Genomic DNA, 21,398 nt, shown 5'->3' on the forward strand with positions numbered 1-21,398 from the left:
ACATTTTCCTACTAAAAAAATAAGAATATCTGGAAATATTAATATTTCCCTAAGCAACTTAAATACACATAAAAACATTTTTCCCATAGGAAAAGGGCACAACTATGTCATATATTTTATGTTTACAAAATAAAAACATGATTTTATATCTTAAATATTTATTCATTCTAAAAAAAGAGAGTGAAAGTTACATGGTGTTAGTTCAATCAGGAAAATATATTTCACCATTATGACATCCTTTATCAATGTTTATTACTGTGCAGAAAAATATCATGCATTGAGTGACTTAAAGCAGCCACATTATGGTTTCATAATTCCATGGATTAAATATAAGCACTGCATGGCTGAACTCCCACTCAGAATTACACAACAGAAATCAAGGTGTCAGCCAGGGCTATGATCTTATCTGGTTTCCTAATCTTCTTTCAAGCTCCCCGCCAATTGGCAGGATTAATTTCCTTGCAATTGTAGGACTGACCTCCTGTTTCCCTGTTAGCTGTGGGTGGAGGACTGTTTTCAAGTCTTTGAGATCACCTCTTGCCATATGCCATCTATAAAATGAATGAATGTTGCTTTCTTCCAAGCCACTAGAACATGTCTCTATGACTTCTCCTGGGAAAAGAGAAAAGTTTTCAGACTGAGAAAAATTCTTTGCTTTAAAAAATTTCAGACAGCCATATGTGGTGATGCAACCCTGTAATCCCAGCACCTCCAGAGGATGAAGCAGGAGGATAACAAGTTCGAGGCTCTAAGCAACTTAGGAAGATCTTGTTTCAAGATAAAAAATAAAAAGGGCTGGGGATGTAGCTCAGTAATAACTTTGGGTTCAGTCTTCAGTACTGCAAACAACAACAAACTCGTGATTTGATTAGGATCATAAAGATAATCTCCTTTTCTTGAAGCAAATTGTGTAACACGACTTAACCTCATCAGGGTAAAATCTATCATATTTATAATCACAGGGATTATGCAGGGCATGTACAATAGGGAAGGGAATCTTGGACGCTATCTTGGAATTCTGCTGCTCACATGTTCTTTTACTATAATGATTACTAGAGGAACAGCAGTTTCTAAGGAGTAGGTTAAAAAAAAAAAGAAAAAAAGAAAAGAAAGACAGTCCTAAAGAAGAGATGGTCCCAATGAAGATGAAAAGAAGTCAGGGTAAAAAAAAAACTTTTTATTGTTGTGTGATGAGACAGAAGTCTTGACTATAGTGATTCCATTTTGTTTAGTGACTCCATTTTGTGAAACAACCACGCCAACTAGAAAGGTCATGACTGGGGCAAGTTGTTTTTCCTTTTGTTGTGGATACCCTCAAGAACATGGAACTATCTAACTGGGCTTTGTTTCTGTAACTGGGGTAACTGGGCTTATTTTGATTGGCTAACCCTCCCACTTCTGTTAACTTGCTTGCTTGCATTAGCTAAACCCCCTAACATCTCTTTTGTGGGTTTTTTTTTTTTTTTTTGGCTTAAATATGAAGCCAAATTGAACGGGGTACATCACTCTGACTATCTCACTTTTAGAGAGTAGAGTTTCCACTGCTGGCCAGCAATAAAGGCTTAATTGGAATGGCAATGTGTGGTCCGAGAGTTATTTGAGGGTCTTGGTTTGATCCTCAGCACCACATAAATAAAATAAAGGTGGGCTGGGGTTGTGCCTCAGCCTAGGTCATGCAAAGCCCTGGGTTTGAACATCAGCATCACATAAAATAAGTAAATAAAATAAAGGTATTGTGTCCACCTAGAACTAAAAATATTTGAAAAAAACGAAAAAGACAAGGAAGATCAGTTGAGTAGACAAGGAGGAATAAAGGGAAGGGAGGTGGGATAGAATAGAGAAAGATGGTAATGTAACCTTCCTATGTGCTAGGAGCCACAAGCAAATATACGATGCATGGCACCTTTGGTTGTAAAGTGACGCCAGCTAGCCACTGAGATGATTATGTTAAGATTTACATTCATATGGAAATTGGACTCCCGCTGTTCACCTTGGCCTGCTACCGGACTCACGTTACCAGACTCTTGGAGAGTTCCCATTGGTTGGGGAAGGATAGTAGGAGGAAATTCCGGGGGAGGTCCGGGGACCCCGGGGGTTCCGAGAGACGCGCGGTTCCGGTGGAGGCCCGCGTGGGAGGACCGGGTTTGGCTTGCCAGCGCCTACAGAGTATTGGCGGCTTTTTCAAAATAAAGTTTTGTTCCTGCTTGAGTGGCTCGTGATTCTGTGCCCAGCCAAGACTGCGGCACCTATGTACCTATATGAATAAACCAGAATGAATCTCACAATCACATACATTCCCAAGATACTAATTTAAAAAATAGATTCTAAGTTAAAAAAAGAAAGGGGAGTTTGAAAAGAGAAAGGGTGTAATAGAAGAGAGGTGGAAGATAAAATGCACCAAATAATTGGACAAAGTATTGAATAGTGAGTACAGAGCCATCAAAGGGTAAGAGATCTTGGGAAACAAAAAGGAAAAAAAATCCAAGTTATTGAAATTAGATGTGGTAACAAGCAATTTAGATTTTGAGTTGTTTGAGAATATTTAAGTCTTAAATATTTCCAAGTTGGCCTCATATTGAAAAATCACAAAATCTCTTGAGATAATAGAGTCCAATAGCTAAATAATTTTGCGTTTTATAGGTGTTTTGGTGTGAATTTATGAATATCATCTAACTGTATATGGATTGTGAAAATAATTTGAATGGGAAATGGTTATATATTAGGCAAGTCAGAATGTGTTTTCTCATAATTTGTGATTTCTGTTACTATAAAAGATTGCCATCAAGTTCATGCCATTTAAGTTTCCTATAATCTCAAACTTGTTTTAAGCAGCTGGTAAGAATTGATCATATATAATATATCCAATCAAAGAAGAGGGTTTCAGCAAAACACCTGGCATATGTGAAGAAGTGAATTGAAAAAGAAATCATAGTTTATCTAACAACCTTTAGATATAAGAGGAACAAAAAACAGAGAAGTCTGAGAGAACCCTTAGGGCAGGGTTAGAATTCCCATCTTGTGGTTTCTCACATAGTTTGTGAAGATATGAACACAAATGTAATTGGATTTGATGCAGTTATCACATATTTAGAACAGCTTTTGGTCACACGATGCTGCATTAAATTCAAAACTAATGTCACAAAAAAGCAATGCCTCTCAAGCTTTAGTGCACATTATGTAGGGATCTTTTGAAAATGAGGATTCTGACTTAAAAATCTGGGGTGAGTCCCAAGAATTTGCATTTCCAGCACACTTTCTGTGATGGCTACAAGGGCAGAGGGCAGTCCTAGGATGAGTCTTCTGGGCTTCCCTCCTTGTGAAAGTGGAGAACTTTAATGTTAGATGTTAATATCATCTTTGGAAACATTATCATATATGTAATATAAGATGTAGAGGCTAACTCAACATTGTCTCTTCAGTCCTGTATTCACCTGGGTTCCTTTAAGCTCTGCGTAAATCTGGAGGTGCTCGGCAATATCACTATTAGACCTGGCAAGTGGGAACCTTGTCCTAGTCCTGCAGCTCAGAGAGCCTTGTTCTTTGGAGTGACCTTTTTGAAAGTTTTAAATCCTCTTTTGGTGGCACTTCTGTTTCTCCCCTTTGGGGTACTCTCTCTCCTCCTGCATATATGGATTACAAGATATCCTGGAAAGCTCTGGGACTTGTATCTATGGGGCCCTGTTTCCTGGCTATGCTCCAGGAGGGTCACCCAGAGAGCAGATTGATATTTCTTTTGCAGGATCATGTGAGATTGGGCTTCCAGAACGATGCTGGCATATTTATTTTGAGTGATGTTCACTTACATCAGACATAGTTCTAATTCAGGCCTTTGAGTGCTTATTATCCGTGTTCTGAACATGGTTTTATCCCTGATATGTAACATCCAAGGGCTGCAGGGATGGGATCAAATATCCTTGCCATTAACTTGCCAGTAATTTGCCACTGTCACTCAGGACAGTCACCCCATCTCCTCTATGTCATGGGTCAGGGAGTCTTTTGGTGGGACACTGTATCTAATTCTTGTGAGGGATCTCTAGATTATTGCTTCTCCATACCAATAGATCATTTTGATTGATGTAGTGATGCTATGTTCTCCATGACTGGTGTTAAGCTCTCCCAGAGGAGGGTCAGACATTCCTTGTATAAAGGGAACTGCTGATTTTGTTCTCCTGGGACAAAACAATTCTCTCCTGCTGGAAGTGATGAATGGGAAGCAGGGTGCAGTCAACATGAAATGTATCAATTCTGGGAATGCAGTGTTTAAGGCTGAAAGAGTTCAAGACAAGTCATAGTTGGAAGATGTGTGGTTCTTTTATGCTGTAACATTCTATATAATAAATTGAATCTATCTAGAATTCAAATTTATCATTTGTGTTTTCCTGTATAGCCTGGATCAATCTTGAGTTCATGGTTATTACCAAAGAAATGCAATACTCATCTGTCACAGTGGATGATACAATGCGCAAAGTAATGGTGAAATACTAAATAAATAGTAATACAATATTGTTTTAGTCAGCTTTTTCACTGCTGCAACTGAAAGAATCAATCAGAACAATTGTACAGGAAGAAAAGTTTATTAGAGGGCTCACGGTTTCAGAGGTCTTAGTCCATGGACAGCAGAATGTATTCCTTGGGGCTCCTGGTGAGGCAGGACATTATGGAGGAAGAGTGTGGCAGAGGAAAGCAGCTCACATGGTGATCAGAAAGCAGAGAGAGGTCTCTATTTGCCAGATACGAATATATACCCCAAAGCCACGCTTCCAATTCCCACCTCCTCTAGCCACACCCTACGGCTTCAGTTACCACTGTCAGGCTTGATCTTTCTTGCATTGCCTCACATGTGAGCTTTTGGGGAACACCTCTCATCCAAACCATAACAGACATTTCAGAGGGTAGAAAATTCATATTATTCCAATATAAACATGTTACAAAGAGCCATAGTATTATAAGTAATAACAGTATTGTTACCCTCTCTTTGTGGTGAAAGGTATGAAGTTGACAAGGAATGGCTTATTTGATAATAAAGGAAATAAAGAAATAACTCCTGGACCAAACAAGAAGAGATGATACCTGGGTATCAAGAAGGATTTTACTGGGCTGGGGCTGGGGCTCAGGAGTAGCGCACTTGCCTGGCATGTGTGAGGCACTGGGTTTGATTCTGAGCACCACATATAAATAAATAAAGGTCTATCAGCAACTAAAAAAATATTTTAAAAAAGAAGGATTTTACATGCTCTGACTGGACAATAAACCAATAGCCCATTATTCCAAATCTTCAGTAAACCACAATACCACTTGCACATGAACTATGAATTTTATGATACATCTTTATTTAAGTAGTTTATATAGACAAGATCATTTTAAAAAGTATTTGCCTATAGATCTGCACTCTAGTGGCAGTCCTGGGACTGGTGGGAGTGAGGAGATGGAGATTATCATAGTAAAACATTTAGAAACTCAGCTGGAATTTATAGGAAAGAAGTCTACATTCACAATATTCAAGAAAAAATGGGCAAAAATAGTTCATTTGTGCTTCCAGGCATTTCTGTGAGCTTTATTTAGAAAGGATTAAAACCAAAAGTGGAATTAAAACAGAAAATTTTGGGCCAAGGGCATACCTCAGTGGTAGAGCTCTAGCTTAGCATACACAAGGCCCTGGGTTCAATCACCAGCACTAAAAAGTAAATAAAAATAAAACAAAAACAAAAACAGAAAATCAAAACCAAAAACAACCCCCAAAATAGGAAGTTTTATTTTTTGTGGGGATTTATTTGGGTATATTATGATGTTAATATGTGTATAACTGAATATTTTTTAATTGGCTGGTGTGTTTAGTGGTTGCTCAATAATGTACAACAAAAACCAAATATGTACAAGAACTTCCATCAAGTAAAAGACTAAGGTGTTGAGATTTCACAATTGCAAATCTGTGTAAATATTTAGCTCACCAAGTTAGATAAACAATATAGCTCATTATTTACTCCCAGGCTGTGAGAAAAACTGAACATTAAAGACATATTATTAGTAAAATAAATTCTTTTGTAATTCATATAATCAAAGAAATGAGACAAAATTTTCATTGTTTACAAAGTGCCAACTCAAAGCAATATTAAAATCCTTCATCAAAATAGAAATCATTACAAATAATTTTTGGAAGGCAACCTGGCAGTATTTTATGAAATTTTAATGGTTTACCCTATTGTTTACTTATGTAGTAATTTAGTTTATAAAATATTTGCACAGCACTGCAAATATCTATGTAAAAACATACTTACTGTCTTTTTCCTTGGTTGCCTAATGAACACTGTCTTAATCCTTTCCTGCTGCTGTAACAAAATACCACAGACAGGGTTATTTGTAAACAGTAGAAATTTATTTCTCACAGTTCTCTAGTTTTGAGACATAGAAAGGCAATTAGTTTTGCTGCTAGTGCCAAATCAATGTTTTTAATATAAACATCACTGGAAAATGTGAAAGAACGCTTTGAAGCATTGACTCTGTGCTTAGATTCACATCATAAATGTGCATACATCTTTGTCATACATCATTTCATTCTGGTTTTGTGACCAACCACTGCTTCAAATTGTATATTCTGTATGCGACTTAAAGCTGCCAAGGCACGTTCAGGAAGAAACCTATATTAAAAAAAAAAAGAAAAGAAAGAAAAGAAAAAATTTAGTTTAAAAATCTCTGACTCCAAAGTCATTTGTTTGTTGTTAGTTAAAATGGTCTGACCATTGAGTTATCTAGCTTGTATTTAATTTTCTTCTCTTCCTTAGTGCCCCTCTCTTTTGTGTGTCTTTTAGCATTAGTAGTCCATATTGCAGGCAAACATAAAGAAAACACCGAACATAAAAAACACTCTTCTCACCCTCTCATCTTACCTAAAATTGTATGAGACCTTATATCTTTAATGATCTAAAACTGAAGGTCTGAACTCACTGCTGAAATTGTTGCTTAATCTTGATGTCAAGACCATATAGAGAGACAGCACAAGAACACACTCCATCCATTTCTCCACCTCTCCTTAAGTAGAAACTATATAAGTAATACTCTATAAAAAGATAAACTAAAGAACTTAAAAAACATCCAGTGCCTTAGGAATTTATTGTTTAGTGGGGAGGCTAATATAGCAAACTTGAAACAATCAATGAAAAATATCAGCCACATACAATTAAGGACTGGAACCACGAGGAGGGTTACATGGGCTGGAATGTCAGAAAAAGCTTCGAAAGACAATTGTATATTCAAGGATGGGAAAAATTTCGATAGACTAAAGAAAGAAGAGAGTATGACTGAATGGAAAGAGACAGAAATAACGTGTTCTGCAAAGAAAGTCATACTGATATTTTGGTATTGTTCTCTGATTAAAGAACCTTGGGATGGGATCAAAGGGACAAGGGAGGTGAGGGTGGGAGAAGGACAAGGAGAAGAAAAGAGCTGGAGCAGGCCTTTCAACTACTCATGAAAAGAAACCTTCATATTAGTAGTTGTATCTGCTCACAAAAATGTGTCTCTCTGAAGAGGAAGTAAGCGTAAAGAAGACTAACAAGATGGCCCTGTTACTAAAATAAACAAATTCATAATTATAGTTGGAGATTTCAAGGGTCTTCTCTCATTTATTTATTTATTTGGTAGACACTAGTTAGTTTGTTCTTTATTCACATTGAAGAGTTATGGGTTACTTTTCAACAAAATAACTGTTCAGGGCAGGGAAACCCAGTGGCTTTTATGTACAGGTCCATCCCTGGGGACCATACTTTCTGAGGGGCCTCATCTAGCCCCTTTCTGGGTCTCTGGAAACCTACTATAAAGAAGCAGGAAACAAAAGCCAGTTTGACTTTGGCACTTGCTTTCACCCCAAGGGAAAGTGGCAGCTGGTGGTATCCGAGTCTCTCCCTAGTGGTTGTGGGTTCTCTCAATTATTGGGAGATCAAGTAGACAAAAAAAAAAAAAAAAAAAAAAAAAAATCAGTAGCCTATAGAAACTGAATAACTCTATCAACCACTTTGACCTAATTGACATTTGTAGAACCCTCATTGAGAGCAGAATACTTATTCTTTTCAGGTGTACTTGGAACACTTTCCAAGATATACCAGTGTACATTCATCTATACTATATATTAATCTCTGGTATGAAACATATCAGAGATATGGAACATATCTCAACAAATTTAGAATATTTGGCTAATACAATAGAATTAAATTAGAAATGAACAGCAGAAAAATATATAGAAAGTTTTCCCAAATATTTAGAGACTAAAAAAACATTTCTAAAGAGTCCATAATATAAATTAGAAAATATTTTGAACAGAATGTAAATAAAAACAAAAAGTATCAAATTTTGAGGGACAGAACAAAAGCACTACATTTGGGGAAATTAATAGCAATAAATGATTTAAAAAATGATATATATGCACAATAGAATACTATTCAGTTTCACAAAAGAAGGAAATGTGTAACATGCAACAACATGGATGAATCCTGAGAACCTTGTTCTAAGACATAAACCAATCACAGAAATGCAACTACTGCATAGTTCCACTATATGAGGTATCTAAAATTGTCAAATTCAGAGATCCAAACAGTACAATGGTGGTTTCTAGGTACTGATGGATAGAGAAATGGGGAGTTAATAATAATAGAATTTTAGCCAAACAAGATATTTGAAAAACTAGGTGGGTGTGGTGGTGCACACCTGTAATCCCAGCAAATGGGAAGGCTAAGATAGGATCACAAGTTTGAGACCAAATTCAGTACTTTAGGGAGATTCTCAGCAATGTAGTAAGACTCTGTATCAAATCTCAAAAACAAAGAAAGAAAGAAAGGAAGGATGAAATAAATAAAAAGAAAAAGACTGGGGATATAGCTCAGTGGTAAAACACCCCTGGATTCAATCCCTAGTATAAAAAAAATAGCATAAGCTCTAGAGATCTGAAGTGCAACATTGTATCTATAATCAATACCAGTGTAATGTACATTTATAAATCTATTTAGCACTGGTTGTCAGAGTGAGGGAGTCACTATTGTGCCAATTCTTCCCACTTAGGGGGGGCCCACTCTGGGTGATTGTACTAGTATTATCCAAAAATGTAGCTTTTGAGTTTGCTCCAGTTGTTGATAAATTGAGTCTTACTGAAGAGGACTAAAATCCTGATGTAGGTATTCAGTGTCTTAGCACAGTATCTTTTCATCTAGAGGTAGCTTGAAGCGAAGGGCTGAAGGCCAGGAATCCTGAGAAGTGGGAAAAGCCTTCTAGCGTGGGTGATGAGGCCTGATTTCAACTTGAATTTCACTTTTTCCCCTCATCAGGTCTGAGCCTGGGACCACTTATGTGACCTTTCTGAGCCCCAATTTCTGAGCCTGTAAGAGGAATAATAATTATTTTGCCCTGAAGGATTATTGTGAAGTTTATATTAGATAATATGTCCTATTCACAGGTGTTTGGCACACACAGAAAGAACTGACTTTTCCTAGATGGTTTAGGGTTCATCTTCCCCAAAAATCAATTGTCTGAATCTAACTGACCTTTCTTATGAGATATTAATAATTAAATGGTGTGATTTTATCATCATTATGACACATCAGAGAAATATTAACCAATTAAAGTAATATGGCTTTCATCATCTCATTTGAGTGGGTAGACTCATAGTTTTCCTCTATTGCTTATAACACTGATATTGTCACATTTACACTTTTTAAAAACCATGGCTTATGTTTTATATTTTTATGTATTTTGTTTTATGTATTGTATTTTAAAATATAAATATCATTAATATAAAATTTTCTTTTTCCTTTGAATTCCAGTCCTAGAGAAATATTTCTAGTTTTAATATTTCTATTAAAAGGTCACTCCATCCCCCCAAAATAAAAAAAAAAACAAACTAACAGTTTAGATATAGATTTCATGTTGTGTTCCTAGCACAATAAAATAAAAAGGATAAAGTATCAAGTCTTTACTTCCTTCACATTAAGAAATTAGAAAAGAGAAAATTAAATGAAAAGTAAGTAGAAGCAAATTATATATATATTAAAGGAGAAATTAATTAGAACGTAAAAAATGGGAAAAATTAATTAAACCAATCACAAGTTTTTTGAAGAGATCAACAAAGTGGACTTCTAACTAGATTATGAGAAGAGAAGAAACAGAAATTATAGGTACCAGGAATAAGAAATTCTAAAGAGTTAAAGGACAATAAAGTAATATAATATACACATTTATGTCAGTATTCTCGACAACTTAGATGAAATGGAAAAAAATTCCATGAAGGACACATTACCAAGAATAAATAAGTAGCTCCCAAATCCCTATGGTATTAAAGAAATTAGAATTGTAATTACAAACTATTCCCTCTATGAAAATTATAGGCCCAGTACCTTTGCTGGTGAATTCTACCAAATGTTTACAGAGGAAATAATACCAATACCACAAAAACTATTCCAGAAAATAGAGATGGGAATGCTCTCCAGTTCACTCTATGAGGTCAGTATTACCCTGGTATAAAATCAAACACAGTACAAGATAGAATTGGTTTATCTTTTAGAATGAATCAATGTAAATCATAATATTAAACTAAAATGGCAGAAAAATCATTTGACAAAATTTTTGTCAAAGTAGTAAAAGAAGGGAAATCCCTCAATCTGAAACCAGGGCATCTGTGATGAAAAATAATTTATAGCTAACATCATACACAATAGTGAAAGGCTGAATATTTCCTCTTAAAATCAGGAAGAACACTTAGATGCATGCTGTCTCTAGTTCTATTCAACACTGAATAGAACTGGAGATTCTAGTCAGTATAACAAGGCAAGAGGGGCTGGGGTAATGGCTCAGTAGTAGTGCTCGCCTTGCACGTGCAAGGCCCTGGGTTTGATCCCCAGTCCCACATATAAATAAATAAAATAAAGTTATAAAAAAAAGGCAAGAAAAAGAAATAAAATCATGTAAAGGGAGAAATAAAAATTTCTTTTTCAATGATTGTGTAAAAAATATGATAGAATCTACAAAAGATCAGTGAGTTTAACAAGTTAGTTTAGCAAGGTTATAGAGTACAAGAATGAAATGCAAAAATAAAATATGTGCTAGCAACAAACAATGGAGAAAGAAAAAAATTTAAACATGCCATTTGCAATAGCATTAAAACCATGCAATACTTGGGATAAATCTGAGGAAAGATGTGTAAAACCTGAAACTGCAAAATTCTGCCTAAGGATTTTTAAAAAATACTTATTTTTTAGTTTTAGGTGGACATAATATCTTTATTTTACATTTATGTGGTGCTGAGGATCGAACCCAGTGCCTCATGCATGCTAAGTGAGCGCTCTACTACTGAGCCACAACCCCAGCCCCCTGTCTAAGGATTTGAAGAAAACAAAACAAAACAAGAAAGATAGATTGTGTTCTTGGATTGGATGAATCAATAGTGTTATTATGTCATTTCTCCTCCAGTTAGTCTATAGTTGAAGATCAATGCAATCTCCAACAACATCTCAGCAGATTTTTAAAACATAGAGCTTTTATTAACTACTTCACTATATTATGTGCTTTTAAAACTGTCCTTCCTTCTGTTTGAATAGTCTTTAGCAAAGATTGGCCAGAGATGGTAGAGAAAAGGAATCATTTTCTATTTTTGAAATGAGTGAGAAAAAAAGAGGGAAAACTTAAATGTTCATACCAGGAGTGGAGAGTCTCCATAACAACTTTTACAACTGAAAGACTGTCAATAGTATAGTCCTATGGACAAAGAGTACAAATAGTCCATTTGTGTTTTAGGTGTTCTGTGCTGTACTTACTTTTCCAGTATTAGAGAAATACCAATATATGATGGAACAAAAATCATTTTCTTATTAGTAAGTATTCCATCTATCAGACTTCTTGCAACTTCATCTGTCTCTAATACAGGCCATAATCTGTGATTAAAAAGAAAAAGTTTATTTTCATTTTTAAAAAGGTTTATTTATTTAAGTGCTAGGGATTGAGTCCAAGGCCTCACGAGTGGCTAAGCAAGTGCTTTACCACTGAGCTAAACCTCAGGCCCCTAGTTTCAATGTTTTTCATTAATGAAGATAGACAAATTAATAGATCTTTTCACCAAAATTAGAATTAGGTTTTAAAATGTTCCAGGTTCTACCACACAAATGTCACTTCCCTCTTTCCCACACATCTCATGTTGATATTTTGTTAATACAATCTTATATTTTTTCATATCTAGTAGGTGTATTTCTTAGCTCACACAGTAAAAATACCAAAATGACAGAGAAGTCTTAGATGGTAAGGAATAGTGGAGCCAGAGAACAAAGAAGAATATGTTAGTTAGTTCTATGGCCACTGCTGTGGACAGTATAAAACTGGCACATAGCCTTACCTTTCCATACTGTATTTGTGGAGGATGACCCACTATTGGGAAAGGGGATATGAGGTATAATTCAATGTGGAGGTGTGGTTTCCAGGAGAGAAGTCTTTCTCCATTACCTTAAGTGTGCCTCCCACTCCTCCCCACTCCTGCTCTCTCTTGGCACCCAGGTGTGTATTGACCTTTTTTCTGGACACAAATAAATACCAGTTGCCTAATTAATTGGAATCTGATCACGCCTGCTAGTCCCTAATTTGTTTTACCCCCCTTTATTTAACTTCAAAGCAAAACTTAAAGGTAATAAAACAATATTTAAAAGGAACCTCCCATTTTCTTAATTACCCAACTTAAAAAGTTTCTCAGATAGTTTTCATATCAATTTCTCATGCCATATTCCCATCCTAACTTGATTTTGACTTTACCTTGTGCTTGGGTTTTTGGTGAACCCAGTATCCACAAAAACTGGGCAGAGACATGAGGTTTTGATACCAGTTTTCCCCAAGGTTTCAAGTTCTGCTGTCAGAGCCCTGTGAAAGCCAACAGCCGCAAATTTGCTGGAACTGTAAGAGAATTACCAACCACATCAGCTAAAAGAGAGCAAGACAGTCAGCTATCTGTAAGAAAGCAGAATCATTTGATTTGAGAACAAGAAATCAAATCCCCCAAATCATCTCCTTGTGATTTTTCTGAGAGGATGAACGGTCATTAAGTTTCATTTACATTTTCATATATGATTAAACAGAATTCTGAATGTACCAAGTTGCCTTTTTCTTTTTTGTTGCTGGGGATTGAACCCAAAGCCTTGCTCAATTTACGTGTGTGCTCTATCCCTGGTCCCTGTGCCCAGTTTCTTAACTAGCAACCATAATAAAAGAACAATTATAACTTTATTGGCTGGCCTGATGCTCACTTTTCCACCCTACATATAGCATTTTTCCATTCAATCTTCAAAATGTTTTCTAATCAGTTATTATTTTTTTATTTAGGAAAAATACCAATCATGAAAAACATATTTAGAAATACTGCAAAACTAATATCTGTTTCAAACTTCTGTAGGACTTCAAATATTTTTCTGCTTTTGATGACTGACCTGATAGTTTCCTTCTTGACACTGGTGCCACTTTGTCATCTTAGCACATGTCTTTATCTTTTTTTTTTCTTTTTCTGATTTTTAAAATGAAGATATTAAAATACAGGTTGTCTTAAAGATTCAATAAAGTACCTTTTGTATAATCACTTTATCTATGTAGATTTATTTAAGTATTAATTATATAAATGCTTTTGACCAAGGTGACACATAAAAACAATAATGTTAGATAGTGGTTGTTTTCTCCAAGGAGAATGAAAGAAAAACTATTATTACATCGAGTTTCTACATTTCTAAATATTAAAACAACAGAAATATTTAATCTGTGAAATTCTTATTTGCATTTTAAGATGATAAAGGAAGATTGGAACAGCCACATGTGTGTATAATAGCAATCTACCCTATGTTGAAATTTAACTGTATCTGTGACTGCATTCAGTGTCAGAGAGAATTTCGTTCTTGACTCATTTAACCTTGAATGTGTATATATAAAGTATATAATAGATCAACTAACTGACAACCCACACACCTATCCATTGATATTCATGTGTTGGTAGAGATTTTTCTGAGGTTAATGTAAAGCTGAAGTAAGAAAGGGAGATACCATTACATAGTATACAAGGAAAGATATTTTGCAAACAGTATATGCTGAAGGCCTCCTACTTCCTTTTTTTTATGTCCTTAATAGAGCCTGGGGGTGTGGTGTTTGCATTGTTTTTACTCAGGTGGAGGCCTCTCTACCACATGTGAGCACACACACATGCACAAATGAACTTTCACTATTCAAACACCCACTGGAAAATGTTTTGATGCAGAATCCACTGTGGTTGGCTTATCTTGGACAGACATGCCATGCCATAGATTTGCATTCGTTTTAACTTCTGTATATTTTGTTTCTTATGCTATGTGTTTCTGATTTCTTCTATCAATATCTCTTTATTCCAGGAAGTTATGGAAATATACTTGGTATTTCTGCTTTCTTACATTACTCTATAGAGGAATTTTCAAAGATATTTAAAATAAAATTACAATCATTAAAAAAAATTATTCTAACTTACTTTTCAAATTCTACAACTCCAAATTACTGTGCTGTGAGCATTGAAATTCAAAGACTAATAATCACTCAAAAGTACAGAAATACATAGCACTGCTGGCAAGTAATACTTACCAATATGGGATAAGATAGGGAATTACTCCATGGCCGCACACTGAAGCCACTGTGACAATGTGGCCGTAATTTCTCTTTATCATTGAAGGAAGAAGTGCTTTTATGATCTTAATGTCAATGTACAAAGAAGAGAAACAATGACAGAGGCATTAGGTTTCTAAAACAGGTCATCTTATTTTTGTTAAGACATAAGGGCAGACTGGGGATGTGGCTCAGGGGTAGAGTGCATACCCAGCATGTGTGAGGCCCTGGATTCCATGCCCAGACCACAAAAGAGGTTTTTGAGAGAACTTTCCAATGAAATAAAATAATTGCAACATTTTATTACAACTTCTACAAATTGAGAAAAATGAAAAAGATAAGCATGTATTGGTTTTTAGCTGGCATTAAACACTGTACCTTGTCTATGATCTGCTAGGAACACATCTCAATATTCCCCTTTCTTCTCTTCAGAATACATATATGCATGTGTGTGTGTGTGTGTGTGTGTGAAACACACACACACACACAAACACACTAGCTCCTTTTTGGATATGTCATCTAAACAATGTTATTATTATTATCATTATTTTTCCAGTGGAGATAGAACTCAAGGCCTCATGAATGGTAGGTAAGCAGTGTGCCATTGACTTATACCTCCAGCCTCTTGATTAAGGGAGAAATTCAGTCTCCAGAATCGAAAGAAATCCCTATGGTAATCTGGTATTTTGTAATTTTGATTGGGGATTCATCATTCTAATTACAAGAGTTGAAATCTTTTGTACCTGTCAAACAGTTGAGAAGAATGAACTAAGAGTCATATGGAGACCCAAACTATTATAAGGTATGAGTAGATTCAGCATCTTCCTATTTGTAATATTATAGAGATTATATATAGTAATATATATATATATATATATATACATATATATATATATACTACAATATACTAAATCTGTAATACATATATATAGTATTATACGTCCATGTTATAGGAAACAAAAAGCCTTTCTTTTTCCCTCCAAACCTTACTGTTTTGTGAAAAATATCAATAATATTTTATAATCCTACCCCATAGACCCTATGCAAATTTATTAGGCTAAAACTACCAAACCAAGCCACTTAGAAATTGTGGACCCATAGAAAGTATGAGGAGGTAATGAATGCTTATTGCTGCTCAAACTTCTGAGTTTTGTTATGCAGCTATAGATAGCTAATGTATGGGTCTCTGGGTAGTTTTGTGGGCATGATCATCAATTCATATTGGCATGTGTGAGGGGCTGGGAAAGGTAAAGGGAGGCATCTCTTTGCTGTCTTCAAGAATCCAGATTTGCCCCAGGTTCTACACTAATAGTAGGCCTGGAAGATTGATTCATATAAATGCTTTCTACAAAGGCAGTTGAAATTTATATTTTAGTTTCCCACAAACCTAACGAATTATAAGAGGTTTCTTGAGCTTCTTTCTCTCCTTCCCATTCTTTCTTTTTTTTCTTTCCTTTCTTTCCTTCTTTTTGTCTGGGGATTTAACCCAGGGCCTTGACACATTCTAGACAAGTGCTATGACATTGAGCTGCATATCCACCCCCTTTGAAAACACATTTTATTTTATTTTTCTTGTTGGAAAACACATCTTATTTTGAAACAGGATCTCACTAGGTAGTGCAGGCTGGCCTTGAACTTTTGATTCTCTTGCCTAAGCTTCCTGAATAGCAGGGATTATAGGCATGTACCACCTCACCCAGCAAGCTGTATTTCTAAATTTTAGCTTTCCATGGGTCTGGAACTTATCTCAGAGTCCTACCTAGAAGTGTCCAAAACTGCTGTATTCATTTAAGTACTTTCTTTGATGTCTTTTTAGTTATAAAATTTCATGAAAGGAGGTCACAAATGAATGTACATTGTGTATATTTTCTCTAGAGGATCGAAAAGACATCTACTGATGACTGACCCTCAACAAAGCTCCACAAATATTTGATGAGGACCTGGTACTTGCCAACTGTGTATTCAATACTGGTGGATAAGACAGATCAAGTGGCTTATATTCTGGTGTGTTGTGCCCACTTGAACTCTAACCTTCCGTCAGAGACTGTGGCTCTTCCCAAGCAAACTTGATAATTCCTGGTTTAAGAAAAAGATTTGGTGTGTTTCCCATACCCAGGTGTGTGAACTCAATTATGAACTCCATGTGTCTTCAATGAAAGCATACAGATGTGCACAGATCAGAAATATTTCTGATTATACTCACCCAAAAATGTCCCAGGATGTTGACTTCAAATGTTTTGGTAATTTCCTCATCCTTGGTACTAAGAAGATCCGCTGGATATATTGCTCCAGCATTATTCACCACGATGGTTACATCACCCACTTCTTTCTTTATCTTTTACAATGGAAAGGACACATCAGTTGAGTTATACAAACTCAAAAGTTTTGGGGCCAATATCATCCATATTTTTTATTCTACTAAGTGATGTCTCAGAGTTTAGGCATGAAAAAGCTTCTAGTTCAAATAATAGATGCAAAGGCAAAACTTTCATAAATGTGGGTTAAAATTCTTTTAAACATCTAAATTTTAGTACCAATACATAATGGGATTTTGAAATCTTATCAATAAGGTAAATTTAATATTTGTGTTGATAAATTGATATATAAGTTCTGATTACATATTTTTCAAGTGCTGATTGAGTTATCACAGTTCCACCACCTACAACTACATGATCTTTGTCTGGATTAACCTCCTTGAGCCTTAATTAGCTTATCTACAAAATGAGATTAATAGAACCACTGAACTAAACTAACTTAAAGAATACAGTAGTTTATGAAGTGTTAGGTTCATTGTGTGTACTTGATATTTGTTCTTTTAAAATTTGTTATAACTTCTTTTTTTTTTTTCAAGCTGGGGATTGAACTCAAGGCTCTACCACTGAGCTGCAACTCCAGTCCTAGAATTATTATAATTATTACATTTTCCTTACTAGAGTAAATGATAACTAAAATTTTAAAATCTTACAAAGGAAATATTAAAGGAAGAAAAATTACTGCAAAAATACCAGGACTGAAAACTAGCAAGTAATCCATTTTTCTTACTGATAAACCTTTTGTCAGTTACTCTGTGCCACTGCTCAAACTTCTGATCAGAATGAAATCGAACCACAATATGAAACCATCATAATGAGCAGAGTTGAGTGGCTTCTCTAGAACAAAAAAAGTGTACATATCCTTCTTTTGTCACATTACTTCATTTGGCAGTAAAGTCTAATTTAAATCAGTCATGAAGTACCTTTTTATTTTGCATGTCAGGGGCCATCGATAACAAAATGTGTGACCTGAAGTCACAGGAGCTGTCTCACCTGATTCACGGAGCTGTAAATCTCCTCTCGGCTACTGCAGTCGACCACAAATGCATGCACCGTGGCCCCTAATTTTTGACATTCAGTTGCAGTTTCCTCAACACCATGCTGTAATTGGGGGAAAAATATTCAGGAAAGAGTGGAAGAAAAAAGCACTGGACAAGAAAATTTTAAAAAATATTAAAATTCACATCCAGAGTACCTCCTTATTTTTAAGAAACCTCTTGAGAGAGATTGTTTGCTTGCATTTCTGAAAAATTAGAATTCTCCTCAAGATTTAACATCTGCTGACTTTTATAGAGACGGTTATATGTTTTTAAAAATTATACTTTTCCCCTCACAATGTATAAACTATTCTCTGTGGTAAAGAGGTGAGGACATGTCAAAGTCCTTTCCTCCATTATTTGGGTTCATCCCTGAGGGAATGGTGGCTGGTTTTCCTTTACCAGCACTGCCTCCCCTGCATTCCCTGTATTTCATGATTTGGGGTAAACCCTGGAGCAGCAGCCTGAAATCCCAAAGAACAGTCTTTAAAGAGCCCAGGAATATTGTAGCAAAGCCAGTGTCCTTTCAATTAGCCTTTTGAGGGGCTGCAGAAGAGTAAAAGGGGGATGGGTCAGGAGAGTCACTGACTTCAGCTTCAGCAGGTAGCTTGCTCACTGCCAGAGTGCATGGAGGACTATGTAATTCTCCATTCTGTCTCTAGATTCAAGGTCATAAGCAGCATTAGTAACCAGAGCTTTCATCCGATACTTTGATGAAGAAAAAATTCTTGAGTTATATCATTGAGCTAGAGCACTGCAAGATGTGGTGCCTTGTCTTTTTATAAATGAAATGCATGCTTCATTTGCAGTTTCAGTGTGCATTGTGAGCTCCTCTTTTCACTGTGTTCCTAAAGCAGCAGTTTCGATGGAACAAGGGCCAAACTTGCCTCTCGGAAGGCAAAAGAAACCAGCTATGACAAAAACCCAGTTGGTCCTTGACTAAAGGAAAACTGAATTACACCGATAGCCTTAGAGCAAGTCATTTAATATTTTAATATTTAACCATAAAATTCAAGGATTTGCAGAGAATTTTACAAGGTTGGGTTACCCATCGTTCAGGCAGAACCTTAAGTCCTTTTTAAATAACTTCTTTCTAATTTTATGTTTGCCTTGTCACTGGAAATGTTAAAATTGAAAAAAAAAGTAATAAATATAGTCCTCTCTCCAAAAAGACATATCTGGAAAGAGATCCAAAGGTTAAATTTTCATGGATTTATGAAATAAATGCCTGAGAAAAGCAGACAACAATTTTGTCAATTTGTAAATTCTTGTCCTAATCTAGAAAGTTTATTGGAATTTCTTCAATGATCAAATTCATGCCAAGTCATTTTCATATGCCAAATTGTTTTCATCTAATATACAAATGCTCCTATCTGTTAAGTAAGGAAATACCAACTTTTTCTTGAAAGTTATTCTTCACTATCCAGAAAGAACCAGAGAAGAATTAGTTCCTAAAGTTCAGGAGATATTTTCAAAGTCCCTAGGAAAATAGGTGTCAACTAGACATGATGGCAAGGAACATGAGAGTAATAATTTAATGGCAATTTAAATCTCATTGTAATTGGTGGAAGATCTGGTTTTCAAAAAAATTTTGCAAGTTTTCCAATCTTAAAATATTTTTGGTACATATATTCATGATTTTATGAGAATTTATGAGTTTAGGGAAAACCATATACAACCTCAGTTATTTCAGATTTTGGGGAGGTAGTTAAGATAGCATTTACAAACAAGAGTACAAGAGAAATATGAATGTCCAAGAGAAAGCTTGACTCCCTGCACTTAGATTTTATTTAACATAACTAATGCTAACCATGTGCTAGGCATTATTCTAGGCACTTAAAATACATACTTAATGCTCTTGTCCAGGAGTTGGCAACATTTTTCCTCAACGGGCCTAAGAGTGAATATTTTAAGAGTGTGTGTGTGAGACAGGAGGCACTAAGGGTTTCAGTAGCATGTTCTTCTTTGTTTCTTTGGGTTTTGTTTTGATAACCCTTTAGAAGTGTTAATATTATTCTTAGCCTAGGCTGTCACAGGATAGATTTGGCCCTTAGCAATAATTTGCTATGGTTCTTGATACCCCTAAGGTATTATCCCCATTTCAGATATAAGAAGGCTGAGGCAGAGAGAACTTGTGACTTGGCTAATTTAAGCAGCTTGGAATGATCCTGGCTCTATGTTTTTTTGTTATACTGTGCATAATGACCTTACTTTCAAAAAAATCATTGCTCGGGTCTTAATTATGTTCCCTTCATATAATCAACCTGATGCAAATGTATAATAAACTCCAGAAAATTTAACCAACTCTCATAAGAGAAATATGAAGATAAGCAGATGCTAAATCAAGAAATAAAATATGAGTCCTACTTTGTGAGTTTAAAAGATTTGGCATTACATCCATTACCTTATTAATATCCCAAAGAACCAGTCTGCTTTTCCGCTTTGCAAATTCATAGGCAGTCAGCCTGCCTATTCCATGCCCAGCTCCGGTAATGAGAACAATCTCCCCAGCCACAGATTTTCTCCTTCGGGGAAGGAAAAACTTCACCAGTGACTCCAAGTAGGAGTAGATGATGGTGACCAGAAGCAGGAGGATATCCAAGACAATGTTCATGGCTCAGCTCTACCCTCTTCCTCTGGCTATCTTTGTGTAGTCCTCAGAAGGAGATGGCCTCTGCACAGAGCACCAGTGAAGACCTGTGTGCCCAGGTGTTGACAGCAAAGCTAGATGAGGAAGGCTTTTGTGTTCTGATGAGTCAGAGCCACCTCTTGAGTTTTTGCAGTGATGCCTGTTGCTAGCAAAAGCTTAGCACAGATCAAGGGAAAATGCTCTTTGGTCATGTTTGTCTTAGAGCTGTTGTGTACCATGTTTCAACATGAAATTTAACCTCTAGAAGTAATTTTAGAGGTGAAAGATAATATCCTGGTATCTCTCTGTAAATTGAGTGTGTGTGTGTGTGTGTGTGTGTGTTTATTTATTTTTTCAGAAGAGAAAATGAGAAAGTAAGATCATTATCTTAGAAATTAAAACATGGGTCAGTGAAATGTAGTGGTTTGATGTTATTCACAAAATTTCAGCATTAATACTATATTTCAGCTAGCTAATCATCTTATATATGATTTTCATTTCTCAGAAAAACTTCTGAGGTTGAGGGAGATTTTAGGTTATGTAAGACAATCAGTTCCCTTTATGATGATATTTGAAAGATCATTTGACCAGGTGTTAGAAGTCTTGACATCTTGGGCTGGGGATGTGGCTCAAGCGGTAGCGCGCTCGCCTGGCATGCGTGCGGCCCGGGTTCGATCCTCAGCACCACATACCAACAAAGATGTTGTGTCCGCCGAGAACTAAAAAATAAATATTAAAAATTCTCTCTCTCTCTCCTCTCTCACTCTCTCTTTAAAAAAAAAAAAAAGAAGT

The 21,398-nt window shown here is 35.7% G+C and overlaps 1 protein-coding gene across 2 annotated transcripts; it reads right to left on the minus strand.

Moving 5' to 3' along the window:
• Positions 1–6,544: 6,544 nt before the first annotated feature.
• LOC308655041 (17-beta-hydroxysteroid dehydrogenase 13) lies at positions 6,545–20,591 on the minus strand (the record flags this gene model as incomplete). Of its 2 annotated transcripts, XM_081304815.1 has the most annotated exons (7): positions 6,545–6,635; positions 11,793–11,909; positions 12,775–12,912; positions 14,608–14,714; positions 16,832–16,963; positions 17,934–18,041; positions 20,382–20,591. In XM_081304815.1, 7 exons carry the CDS (start codon positions 20,589–20,591, stop codon positions 6,545–6,547), a joined length of 903 nt encoding a protein of 300 aa, XP_081160941.1. The 2 variants fall into 2 exon arrangements, with proteins under 2 accessions (XP_081160941.1, XP_081160942.1); XM_081304816.1 differs by lacking the exon at positions 17,934–18,041.
• Positions 20,592–21,398: the final 807 nt, after the last annotated feature.

The sequence above is a fragment of the Spermophilus citellus genome, assembly GCF_964194105.1.
Source record: "Spermophilus citellus genome assembly, chromosome: 8".
NCBI classification, from domain to species: Eukaryota; Metazoa; Chordata; class Mammalia; order Rodentia; family Sciuridae; genus Spermophilus; species Spermophilus citellus.